At 35.3% G+C, this 12343-nt stretch overlaps 1 protein-coding gene across 1 annotated transcript in view; it reads right to left on the bottom strand.

The window, feature by feature from the left end:
* Positions 1-12343, bottom strand: part of ME1 (malic enzyme 1) — a 153222-nt gene that overhangs the window by 106482 nt on the left and 34397 nt on the right. The window contains exons 2-3 of the mRNA XM_021546100.3: positions 8200-8333; positions 1605-1754 (exon numbers count right to left, since the gene is read on the bottom strand). Coding sequence (XP_021401775.2) covers positions 1605-1754; positions 8200-8333 — 284 coding nt within the window. The remainder of the gene's footprint in view (positions 1-1604; positions 1755-8199; positions 8334-12343) is intronic.

Below are 12343 nucleotides of genomic sequence, written 5' to 3'. Positions count from 1 at the left end.
AGCTGTGCCAGGGAGTTTCAGGATGGACATCAGGAAGAATTCTTCACTGAAAAGGTGATTAAGCATTGGAACAGGCTGTCCAGGCAGATGGTGGAGTTGCCATCCCTGGAAGTGCTCAAGAAATGATTGGACATGGCACTTAGTGCTGCGGTTTAGTTGACATGGTGGTTTCCAGTCAAAAGCTGAACTCAATGACCTTGGAGGTCTTTGGAAAACGTAAGAATTCCATGACTCTTGTTAAACAGGGAGTTTTTCTCCACAGATGCTTCACTCATCTAGGGAGAAAGGAAAAGTATGTGCATGGGCAGAGGTGCTCCTTGTGAAATATTTTATATGGCAAAGAATATCAAAATGAGGAGTAATGAGACCAGCATAATCAAAGAATTTCCAGACACATTTAGCACTTCCTGGAAGGCTAATAAATTCACCATGGTGGTAAATACTAAGGCAGAAAAAGGAGATGACTTCTCTTACTAAGGGAGGCATCTAAAGCCACAGATCATTAAACAGGTTTAAATAAGGATTCTTGAGGTATTTTTGAACTTTTTAATGTGCACAGAAGTGGGAATTCTTGTTTTCTGCAGCTGACCAGATGGTTCTGACTCATTCTATCAGTCACAAGGCCAAAATGATTTTCACATTAAGAACAAAACCTTGAAACCTTAAGGCTCTCTGAAATATCTCCTGCTGAAGAATTTGTGAGCAGTCATTTGTTCCCTTACATCTTGCAAGCTTCTTACTTTTGATCAATGCCTTCACTGTAAAAAACCTATTTCTGCTAACAGCTACGCACATGTAGCTCATTTATCTCTTTCTTTGCCAGAAGATTCTGCAGAAGGCTCCAAAGTGTTGTTCCAGTTTGCACATGAAGGCAGTGATATACACAATGTTCTCAAACAGCATCTCACACTCTGTGAGTTGATGTTCAAGAGGCAGAGTGAAACAGAAGTATCTATCCTTCTTTCATGCCACTTCCTCATCATTCTATAAATACAGATATTGTACACAGAATAAAAGCACTCCAGTAACCAACCTACGAAGCAAGAAATCATTAAATAGTGAAACAGGAACTTTGATGATTTGTGGTAATTTTTAAGATATCAGTAGATAGATATATAATGCATCCTTAGTTTGTACACTTATTCTTTTAACATATATATGTGTGTATGTTTGTGTATGTATAAAATACCAATAACAAATATTTATACAGGCAAAACTCTATGCTTTTCAAGTTTCTAAGACAAATCTAAAACTAAAGTTCCATTCTTCTCCTGTCTTCTAATATGCAGCTAGATTTCTAAAACAATATAATAGTTCCACTATACAGTATAATACAGTACATATGCTATACAGTTTAATAGTTATAATCTGTCAATAAGATTTAAAATATATTAATGTTTTAATGCAAATCAACTAATCATTTGCCTTTTTAATGCAGATAAGAAATGCACAAATTATTGTTTAATGTAAACCAAAAGTGTAGCTTGAATGATCTCAATTATTGCAGTTTTGGCTTATATGCAGCTGTTAGAAAACCCCTACAGAAATCTGCCAAGAGGAAAATAAGATACAATTACTTTTATTTGAAGTATAAACTTACATACCTTGGCCTCCGGAATGCTAAACCATATTGTTGGCAAGCCAGTCCCACAGTGGGAGTATAAACAATAGGCATGAACTTTTCAATGTCAGAAGCCAGCACTTTATAGAAAAGTTTTTCATTTCGATCCTGAAGACTCATTAGCAGCATGTATCTGTGAGGAATTACATATAATTAGACAGACATCAAGGAAATACATAAAGTAGATTTAGAAACAGATCCGGTGTTTGGATAATTAAAATTATGTTTTTTCTATAATAGCCTCTGTCTTATTGAAAGTATTCAAATTCCTCCTAGTCTTAACAGCACAAATGGTTCATATACAAACTGGTTGAGACAGAGAACCTAAAGCTGTCACAAAGTTTTCAGACTCTACATATTCAGGAAGATAATCCCTCTCGGGTATAAAACACTGTGCTGCAATTGAAGATTTGGTCTGTCAGAACCTTATCTGTGTATATAAGTTATTCCACTTGAAATAAGACCAGCATTAAGTATAACTTAAACAAGCTTACTCACCTGCTCAAAGAAAACAGAACTAAAAACATTAAGCTTTGCATGCTCTTCCCCAAATAGAAATTTGTCTTAAATCCAGATTAATACTTCAAATAAATACTGAAAAGCAAAGATTTTTAAAACAAATCATAGACACATAGCCTCTCATCCCCTAAGTCTATGTTTGACTTGAAATCTGCAATGTTATATCTCCTAAAATCAATTTTGAGGAAGTTTCAGATTTATTTTAAAAGAAAACAAATGAGAAAAAAAATAATCATATAAACAAGACTAAAATAAAGTTAATGTTTAGGTGGATCTACTTTTTACTACTATCACACTTATCCTGAATGATTACATTACTGTTTCAATACACCAATCAGGAAGCCAAATTGCAGCGCTGATTGTGACAAATTAAATGTCTCTGAGCGACTTCAAGTTATACCAGTTCACATAGATATGACAATGTCACTTTGTGAACACTTAAAATTTAGAAATTTAGTGATCTTATACCTTACCTGTCTATTCACTAGTTTTAGCAATCTTAAGTATTTCTGTAAAAGTTAAGAAGTCTTCTATACCAATAGGCCTATACAAAATCTTTAACCTACAATTTATGTAGGTTTTTTTTTAATTTACAATGGATTACTACTTACTTACACTCAAAAAGCTTAATATGCTCATCATTTTATTACACAAGTGTTGAGGATACATATAGAACACATTCCTTCCAAAAGCCTAGAGATTTATTTACTTAACTATTATTCAAATGAACTTTCTTTATGCATCACACGCCCCAGCAAAATCAATTCATTCTTTAGAAAGACACAAATATAGCCAGGTAACCATCTGACAAAGAACAGCTTAGTAAATCTGAGTGCATTCCCTTCAAGCTTAGCTCACCTATGCTTGTATATCAGGGAAGCACTCCTTTTGGGTCTGTTATGTAAACTTTTAACAAGCACTATAAGTTAGGCAAGTGAAGCCAGTTTGGCAGCTGGTGACTGTAATGAGGTGACAGAAGTGAGACAAAAAAATATCCCTGCCCTTGTGTCATGAAGGGTATTTTAGACCCTAAACAGATAAAGATCTAGAAACCAAAAAGTTGCAGTTGTTCTCTAAATACCATCACCATGAGGCAATTCCACCTTCCATCATACACATTAGTTTTGAATGTTCTCCACGGTTAAATTATATCCTGCTCTTGTAGTGCTCAGCTACAAATATACATACATACTAATTTTCTTTCATATTATTACATTTCTCTATCGCCTTTCATTTTCCCACTATTTCATTATGATATAGCATATATTGCAATGCCCTTGAATTCTCAGAGCATTTTCTTTATTAGAACCTTTCTCCTGATGACTATCCCAACATTTATCTTGAAATACAAGTTCTTGCACATGTAGTTGCGAATACACATGAAAACTTTCCTTTTTTTTACTAGAGAACATTTAAAGTGATTTTAGAGAATATCATGCATATTTTTGGCCCCCACTCTATACCGGATACTTCAACACCATGTGAGGCACAGCACCATTCCAAAGTAGTTGACATTTTTCGGTGGCTTTTTTTTTTGTTGTTTTTTTGGTTTTTTTTTTTTTAATCAATTTTTTTTTTTAATGAGGTGTGGCTTAAGAATATAAAATACCTTTTCATCATCATTTCTTATTACTCAGATCAAGCCTAGATTTTAAATGGGGTAAAGAAATCTTTTCCAAAAGAAATTAAAAGCTTAGCAAAAGGCTCCCTCAGGACTTCAAATGAAAAACCTGTTTGTTAAAACTCTTTACTTCATTTTTACTGTCCTATAGCATTAAACTGGGGTTTTATTTTCTTATTTGTATTTATCATGCCACTTTTATATTCATGATATACTAAAAACTTGCAAAATGAGTAAGTCAATACTACTTGTATTTTCAAATATTACATACTTGATCATATCCACATAAGTATAAGAAATACTATTATAAAGTGAAAACCATTTCTAGGGAAGTGAAATTTTTATCAGGCCTTTTCAATGGCAGGTATATGTCTTCTTTTCAGCATTGTAATTTGCTTAGTTAAGGGTATCAAATTTCTCAAAAATTTTTTCTAAAGGGAAAACCAAAAATGCTTCATACTCAGTGTGGGGTTGTTTATTATGCATTAGACAAGAAGTATGCATTTTTTAGCAATATCCAAGTATCTACACAACTAAAAGCATGAAGTGCTTTTCAGCATTGTGTTTAATGGAATCTTTTACTGAAGCCCATATTTAATCAAAAACATAATGAAAGCAAGCAATAAAACAGTGAAAACAATATTTTGTGCTATAAAAGGGGAGAAAAGTATAATCTGTCCTTAGACAAGGAGTCTTGAATGACGATTTCAGGGAAGAGTTTCAGAGGACAAAATCCAAGGTCTGACAAGACAGACAGAGGAGACTGTCAAGCATTCAAATTTCAGTGTTTCACTCTTCTCCCCTTGTCTTTACTTCACCTAAGAATGTTTCATACTAGTCTGCTATTATGAAGTTAATGAAATACAGTAGCAACAAAAGGATGTAAACCACATATAATCTACAATCCAAAAGAAAATGGATGTAACTACTGGAAAGTTACTGATGAGTTCTTAGGATAATTGGCCCAATTATCACTGGCATACACTTCAGAAGGCAAAATGGAGAGGTGAAAATAGAATAAATCCCTTATTTTTTTACTTGCATCTTGAAAAATATTAAAGTAAATAAAGAAGGTGGGAGGAGAGGCTATTATTTTTAACCTGTGTAAGACACTTAGCTCTATTACTCTGCATCATCAGTATTTATATAAAAATTCATTAAAGACATGGAACTTTAAGAAAAAAACAAAATAAGACAGCCTTCCCTGGAAAAGCAATATGATGGCCCCTCTCCTAATGTTAACACATCCAGTATAACATTTTACAGCGTGACTCTTTGAAGAAAGAAAAGCTGAGGCAGAGGATGTCACTGTGCCAGGAGCAACAATGTCAGTATCAATACAGAGCAAAAAGAAAGACAATTAAGAACACAGAGGGGAGGAAAAAAAATTAAATTACTTGCAGAATCCATCACAGCTTTTCCAAATTAAGTTAGAGGTATAGAATTTTTTCCTCTTATTGGTGTCCCTTTTGCTAAGCATATCAGGCAATTGACTTGCTGCTGCTCCACATTAATTTTGTATATGAACTCTTGGTATTTCGGAGTACAACAATTTCATGCTACAAGTTCACAAAGGCATTTTAGCAGTGCTAAAACATGTTATGCCATGGTACTAGCTAGCAATTTAGCTTTTTGAATTTACACACACCCTCTTTCCAAGCAAAACCAGGCCAAGCCTGCCAATATAAGATGCTGCCATAAACAGCATGTATGTTTCATCAGATGACACCCTTCTAAGGTGTTTAACAGCTTCCACTTCTGCAATATCTAAATGCCTGTACATAATCTTTTGTATTGCACAAGTATACACCTACTGCCAAGCTCTAGAAGGAAAACAATAGGCTCCCTTCACGTCTTTTCAATCACTGTTTCTACGGAAGCAAAGACTATGCCAGATGCATACTGCAAGAAACATGGTGGTTTTCATGGAATTAGGACATTTACACGCAGTAGAAGACAATAACTGCATGCTCTTATACAAGATTGTCCTTGAGCACCTGCCTTTACAGGCAGCACTTGAGATTTCAAGTTCCAGTTAAAACAGCCAAAGCTTCTGACATTTGTCATCAGTGAAAAGATTCAAGGAGTAATTGTGGCAGGACCACATTCACTCTTCTTTAAAATTCTTTGCTACAAGTATAAATATAGGAGACCAGAGTTCACATATTGCCTTGAGGACTGAGCTCACCACATGTAATGCACATGTTCTCCAAGCAGGCTCTTTATTGACATACTCCAATGAAATGTCAGACACTTGACTTATAAATACACCTGCAAGTCACATTTTGCACATGTAGATTTATGCACATGCACATTTTTGCACTCTCAATTCACAGAAGAATTCTATCTGCAAAGCACCCCAAGATGTCAATGTTTACAGTCTTAAAAGGAAGTATCTTCTTTGTGCAAATGTTACCAAGTCTTTTCATCAGTGGTCTTAAATTTAGACCTCTGCATGTAACACAGCGTTATTTTGCTAAAAAATAGAGAAAACATCACAGCCATATAAAGCCCCAATAATACGTGAGGAAAATATTTTTTAATCAAAACACACAGCATGACATGAATAGTCAATTTAGATCTGTTGGGTGTTCAGACAGAGTACAAATATGATTTCTTAAAGAAAAAATTTCATTTGGGGAGTACTTGTGGATTTATATAATTTAATATTCCTATGGGACGACCTGACTTAATTTACACAATTTGCATTGATCCAGGATTATCCCTGAAAACTTACTTCTTAAGTATTATGGACTTGTGTTATGAAAGCATACACTAGCTCAGGTTGGAAGAGAGATTGCCTCATCTGATCCCATGTTCAAAGCAGAGTCAACTAGAGCAGTTTGCCCAGGACCATGTTCAGTCAGGTTTGGAACATCCCCCATGGACGGAGATATTCACCACAGCTTCTCCAGCATTACAGCTTTTTGTTTACATTTATTTGTAACCACATTCTATTTCTTTATACTTTTGTATTTTTTTTGTCTCTCATACATGTATTTGTTATACTTCAAAAAAATATTTCCTTCCCCACCCCCAAGACAGACAGACAGATTTCTCTTTCCTTTTATTTGACATAATAAAGATAGCTGCAAAGTATTCCCACAATACTTGGAGACAGTTATTTTTATTTCATTTTCCCACTGCAATCAAAATTTCAGCATTCAGTGTTTTGCTGCAGTTCAGTAGGCATGTCATTAAAGTTTTACTACTCTGTCATTTAAAACTGATAGATTAATTCTGTCTTCCTTTTCTGAACAAATTTTTCCTTTTGGCAGAAAGCCACTTGGATTTCCAGAATTTTTTGCTCAAAAAATAAAGAATTAAGATTTGAAAATACTGCTGATCTCCTTTTTACTATTGAATAGCTAGACCTGTGACATGGTATCTGTGATGTTCTGAAACCAGGAGTGTTTTTCTGCTATGACCTGAAGTAGGAGCAAATTTTTTTCCTAGTTAAAAAATACATACAACAATGAGGCAAGACCTTTTTTCTTCTGGTTTTCAAGTTATAGGTGAAGAGAAATTCCAGCAATTCAAGCTGAAACAAGCAGTTGGAACTACTTCATGTGTCCTGAAACACATGAAACAATGAGCTGTATCATGAAGGGACTACCTCAAGGCAGAGTTAAGGAGGAGATGGGGACAGAAGGACAGATAAAATTATCTCCTATGGTAACATCAATGGTTGATCAGGGGGCTTAATGAAATTTTACATTTTTATACATGGAAGAACTCAGACTCATAAACATTCCAGCCTGGGAAGCTACTACTCTGATAATAACTGATAATGGTGTTCCTGATAGCACTAGAGAATAGTTAACCTACAGAAGACACCACAATTGCAAGCTCTTCACTTGTAAGGAAGGATGTCCTCATCGTATTCTGACTCCATAACAAACAAAGGTTGTGGCAATTTTAAACTATAAAAAAGTCTTGTCACCAACTGATGGGTACCTAGCGGCCATATATTACATAGTGACAGAAAGACATCCCATGACAGAGAAGAGTAAGGCACAGGAGGAAGAAATGAAGAAACAATGTTTTGTTCTAGAACCTATAAGATATTATTTTTTATGAAAAAATATTAGTAGGCATAAATAATTAAAGCCCTTCCCAGATTTTTTTCCTTAAAAATACCCAAGCACAGCAATACTATGTTACATATTAGTTTTATAACATTCTACAAATTTACTGTGTTTTAATGCATATGTATCTATATGTATGTAAAGTCATTACGGACTTTTAGTTTCACTTGAGTTCATTTGCTTCCGGTGACCTTTGTATCATTTAGTTATCAAAGAAAATTAATGTGAGCAGCTCTGGAAAATTGCATTTTTAAAGTAGGAATTGATTGTTTTTGAATTTGAAAGTGAATTTTTAATGAAATTGACTCACGAATTGGCGAGTACGATAAAGTTTCATAGCCATACTTTACCTGTCTAGGTCACATGTCAGCCTTTCAAAATTCTTAAGAATTGTATAAACCTGAGCATCTTGACCAAGGAAGCAAGGTGGCAATAATCCATGAATATTCAATTGTTGCCTCTCCTCCAAGGTAAAAGCCATGCCCTGAAAAAACAAAAATAAAAATAAAAAACATGTACAAATTTACACAAGAGGTAATTAATTACAGAAAACTTCCACACCAAATCATAGTCCAAGTAAAGTCAGCATCATAACATCTATTTAAAATTAAACAAAATTTAGAATTGTGCAATTATTTTGGGAAAAGATTTTATTGAGCCATAAGAAGACCTGTACAGACACAGTAACTCCATCTCAGCACAGAACAAGTTAACATCTCCTGATCATGAGAGTAATACCTGCAAAACTGCTAAACTACAACTGAAGAAGAAAGCAGTTGTATATTCACTCCACTCATTTTCTGATTTTAATGAGGTCTGTCTGTCTAAAACACCTTCAGAAATTACCCAAGCTACTGTTTACCCAAGCCACTGTAAGAAAGATGGTGCCTTTACAACAGAAACAAGACTGTGGGTTTAGCACAGCATCACTGAGCACTCTGGCTGCTGGATCTTTACTCTGCTGTGGTAACTACAGCCAGTTAGTTTGGTTACCTAGCCAGGTTATTTTCGTTTCTGGTTTTTTGCTGGATTTTTTTCTCAAAAGTCACCTCATAGGGTTTATTCTTACAGTACAAAAATATATTACAAAATCTTCCTGTATCCTATTAGGCTACATTTCTTACACCATTTTTAATCTAAATTTTGAAGTGGTTATGTCATTATGATTTGAAAAAAACGTAGGAAAAAAACCCTAAAGCAATCCCATCACACTCTCTGCTTTATAATGATGTTAATCAAGTTACTACCTTAGTGAAATGACTCAAGAAAAAGAAATATCTTATAATGAACACTTTACAAAACATCAAACATTTCCAAAATGTGCTTCTCCTTCCCTAGACAGGAAATGAAGGGAAACCAAGTTTAATAAAGATCAGTAACTGTTTTGCTGTAGTTCTCCACATATGGGAGGTTTCAGAGGTTTCCAAATGCTGCATTTTTTCCCCAATGAATTTTCTGTGACCAGATATGTCATGAATGTCTTCAGGTGCTATCCAATCTTGAAAAATTATGGAAGAAGGAAGAGTCAACACTTCTCACAAGTTTATTCAGTGTTGACCCCTCTTCTCTCCACTAGACTTTTTGGGCTTAAAAAACCAACATGTGCTCATGCACACTTCAAAATCAGGTCCAAGTGACTGCCTTTGTGGAGCTGCATAGTTTGTCACTTTACTACTAGCATAGAAGATCCATTCAATCCAGTTATTCTCTGCAATTCTCCTTTCCCGTTTCCATTACTCAAATGGAATGAAAAAAATTTCTGAATGTCTGTGGTTGGCTTTACATTAAATAAAATATGGACTTTAATTACTATAATAGGGTTTTCCCCTCTAACTGGAAAATATATTTTATTTTAAAACAAACACATGTGTTACATCTTGCCAAATGTCTTTTTTACAAAGTACTTCATCTTGGAATAGTGTATTCTCCATGTGTAACTACAGCTTTATAGTAAGCATCAATTTCTTTGGTTCATTACTACAAAAACATAGCACCCACCTACACCCCCTAGGATTTATATGGTGAGAAAATCCTTTACTTGAATATTCCTCTTTGGCACAGATATTACAGATTTTTCAAATTTTAAGATGAAACACTAATTCTTTTCTTCCTCCCTCAGATCCCATATTTGCTCAGAAGAAAATAATTATCATTAAAATATATCACTTGATAATTTAATAAGAGAAGGCCATTTTATAAAATAAGTGTATCCTATTCCATCTGCTTATAATAGGGAAGACTTCAACTACGTAGGATTTGAGGGTTATGTCTAGATTTCTTGCACTAGCCTCAGATTTTCTTTTCTACATAAAAATTCCTATTTGTTCCTGTTTGAAGTGTTGTTTCCCAGCCATCCAGCAGAGAGGGCTCTAGGTTCAGCTTGGTTTACACACTCCCTTCCAGAGGCAGATTTTGTGCACACCTGGATGGGACAGACTTCCATCATCTAGTATCCAAACTATTATAAACTATGTGGATATTTTTATTCTGTAGCAAATAAATTTTTAAAGAAGAACAACACTATCTAAAAGCAGCATAAGGGCAAGAGACCGCAACCATAAATATTAGCCTCTGCCAAATTAGTCTTGATTTATTCACTGCTTTATGCTTCACACATACCACAGAGATGAAAAGTATAGTTATTATCAACCCTCCCAGTTAAGAGTTTGCAATTCTTCAAGAGTTACATTTCATATGTTTCATTATATGCTCTGGTTTGCTTTATGCAAAACTGAGTCATTCTTCAGGTACCTCATCACCTTCCTTTCTCAAAGGTCAAAATTTTGGTTAATTTATTGCTCTTTACATAGAAATACCCTTTCAGATTCTCAGTTGTACACAGAAAGTTCTCTGAGTTTTCAAGAAATGTAACTCATTGCAAATACATTTAATTTTGAATTTGTAATGTTGTGATGTTTTGCAATTGTAGCAGTGATTTTATTACTGCACATCATTCAGTACTCTTTCATTACTTAATGTCTATGAGTTTATTAACTACACTCTTACCTGTCTGTCCTCTGCCCAGCTCCCCAAAGCCCCTCATCTACAATGTTGTTCTAGTGGAGTTTCACATACATTAATACCCTTCCTCAGCTGCAGTACTGAAAAACCACAAAACAGAATAAACAACACGAAACAGCATCATCTTATATCAGACAACTTTTTGCCCTGGCTTTCAACTGAATTTTCAAGTAGTGCTTGAACAGACAGCGAGCATATTCAAAATACTTCAAGAGCCGTCTCAGCCTCTGTTCACAGTGAACAGAGACAAGTTTCCTCTCTTAATGCAAACTAGATTGCCCTGATACAGTCTTTCTTCAGACAGGATACTTGAAGCTCATATAATTGCTAGGTTTATATAAAGCTCTCTAGAAAGAGAGTGCACTAAAACAAAATGTGCATCCTGTCCATGCACTAATGAGTTTCAACTCCACTAAAGGGCACCCAGTATTCATTGCAGGGATCTGTTTCCAATTTCTCCCAAGACCTAGCCATCTTTTGTTCTAGTATATCAAAACTTTCATTTTTAAAAAACCCAACTCATTAGGAAGAATAGCTCATTTCCTCCTGCTGGCCTTACTACAGGTGTGCCAAGAAGTATTAGCCTAAGAGCACGTAGAAGGAGGCTGGTTTAGAAGAGAAAGCTGTGTACACATCTAGGGTTCTCTGTCTCAGTGACTCTTTCATCAGTCTCTGGAAGGGAAAAATCAAGGCTCGTAAGACTTCAGGGGTTCAGAAGACAACCACCAACAGCAGTACTCAAGCTCAAGTACTCGCATGTATATCTGAGCCTCCTGTATCCATGAAGGGGGAGGGAAGAAATGAGGAGGAAGGTGAAAAGGTATAGCAAGGATGTATATCTAGAAGTACCACCATCTCTGAATTGCTGGTCCAACATACTGCTAGAGGAAAAATACAGTCTCTAGAGTATTTTGGAGATGGACAAGTAAGTTCATCACTGTTTCAGAGTCCATCAAAAAGTAAAAAAACCCTCTGGTAAAAAACTCATTCTGTATGTCTAAATCATAAAAGCGCAGTGAAGAAATTTCAATGATATTGTGTAAGAAAGCACACAAGTCTGAGGGACTCAGATATGTTCAACATCTGCTGTCACGGCCAGAAAGAGGAGAGGTGGGACCTCACCATTCCTTGCAGGCTGCCACCACAGCAGTTGGTACCCCTGAGCAGAGGCCAGGGAGAGCTCTGTCAGACAAAGCTCTGAGAAAACTCCAGAGCTGCTTGCAATACTTGTCTGCTCAAGATCTGAATCATTTTTTTGAACAAATGGACTACAGAACCCTGCAATTCCAGTCTTAAAAATTCCATTCTTAAAAATAAGCAAACAAAAAAGGGCATGCAAACAAGATGAATACTTATGGCTGAAAGACCGAAAACACTCTTCAATTACTAGGGAAGAGTTTTTCCCCAATACATCCCAAATGAAAAATCAGTGGCATCACTTCTAGTTGCCAGTCACACATCATCCCACACTGC

The sequence above is a fragment of the Lonchura striata genome, chromosome 3, assembly GCF_046129695.1.
Source record: "Lonchura striata isolate bLonStr1 chromosome 3, bLonStr1.mat, whole genome shotgun sequence".
In the NCBI taxonomy this organism is placed as follows: Eukaryota; Metazoa; Chordata; class Aves; order Passeriformes; family Estrildidae; genus Lonchura; species Lonchura striata.
The sequence above is the reverse complement of the archived record's forward strand: the minus strand, read 5'-3'. Positions and strand labels throughout refer to the sequence as shown.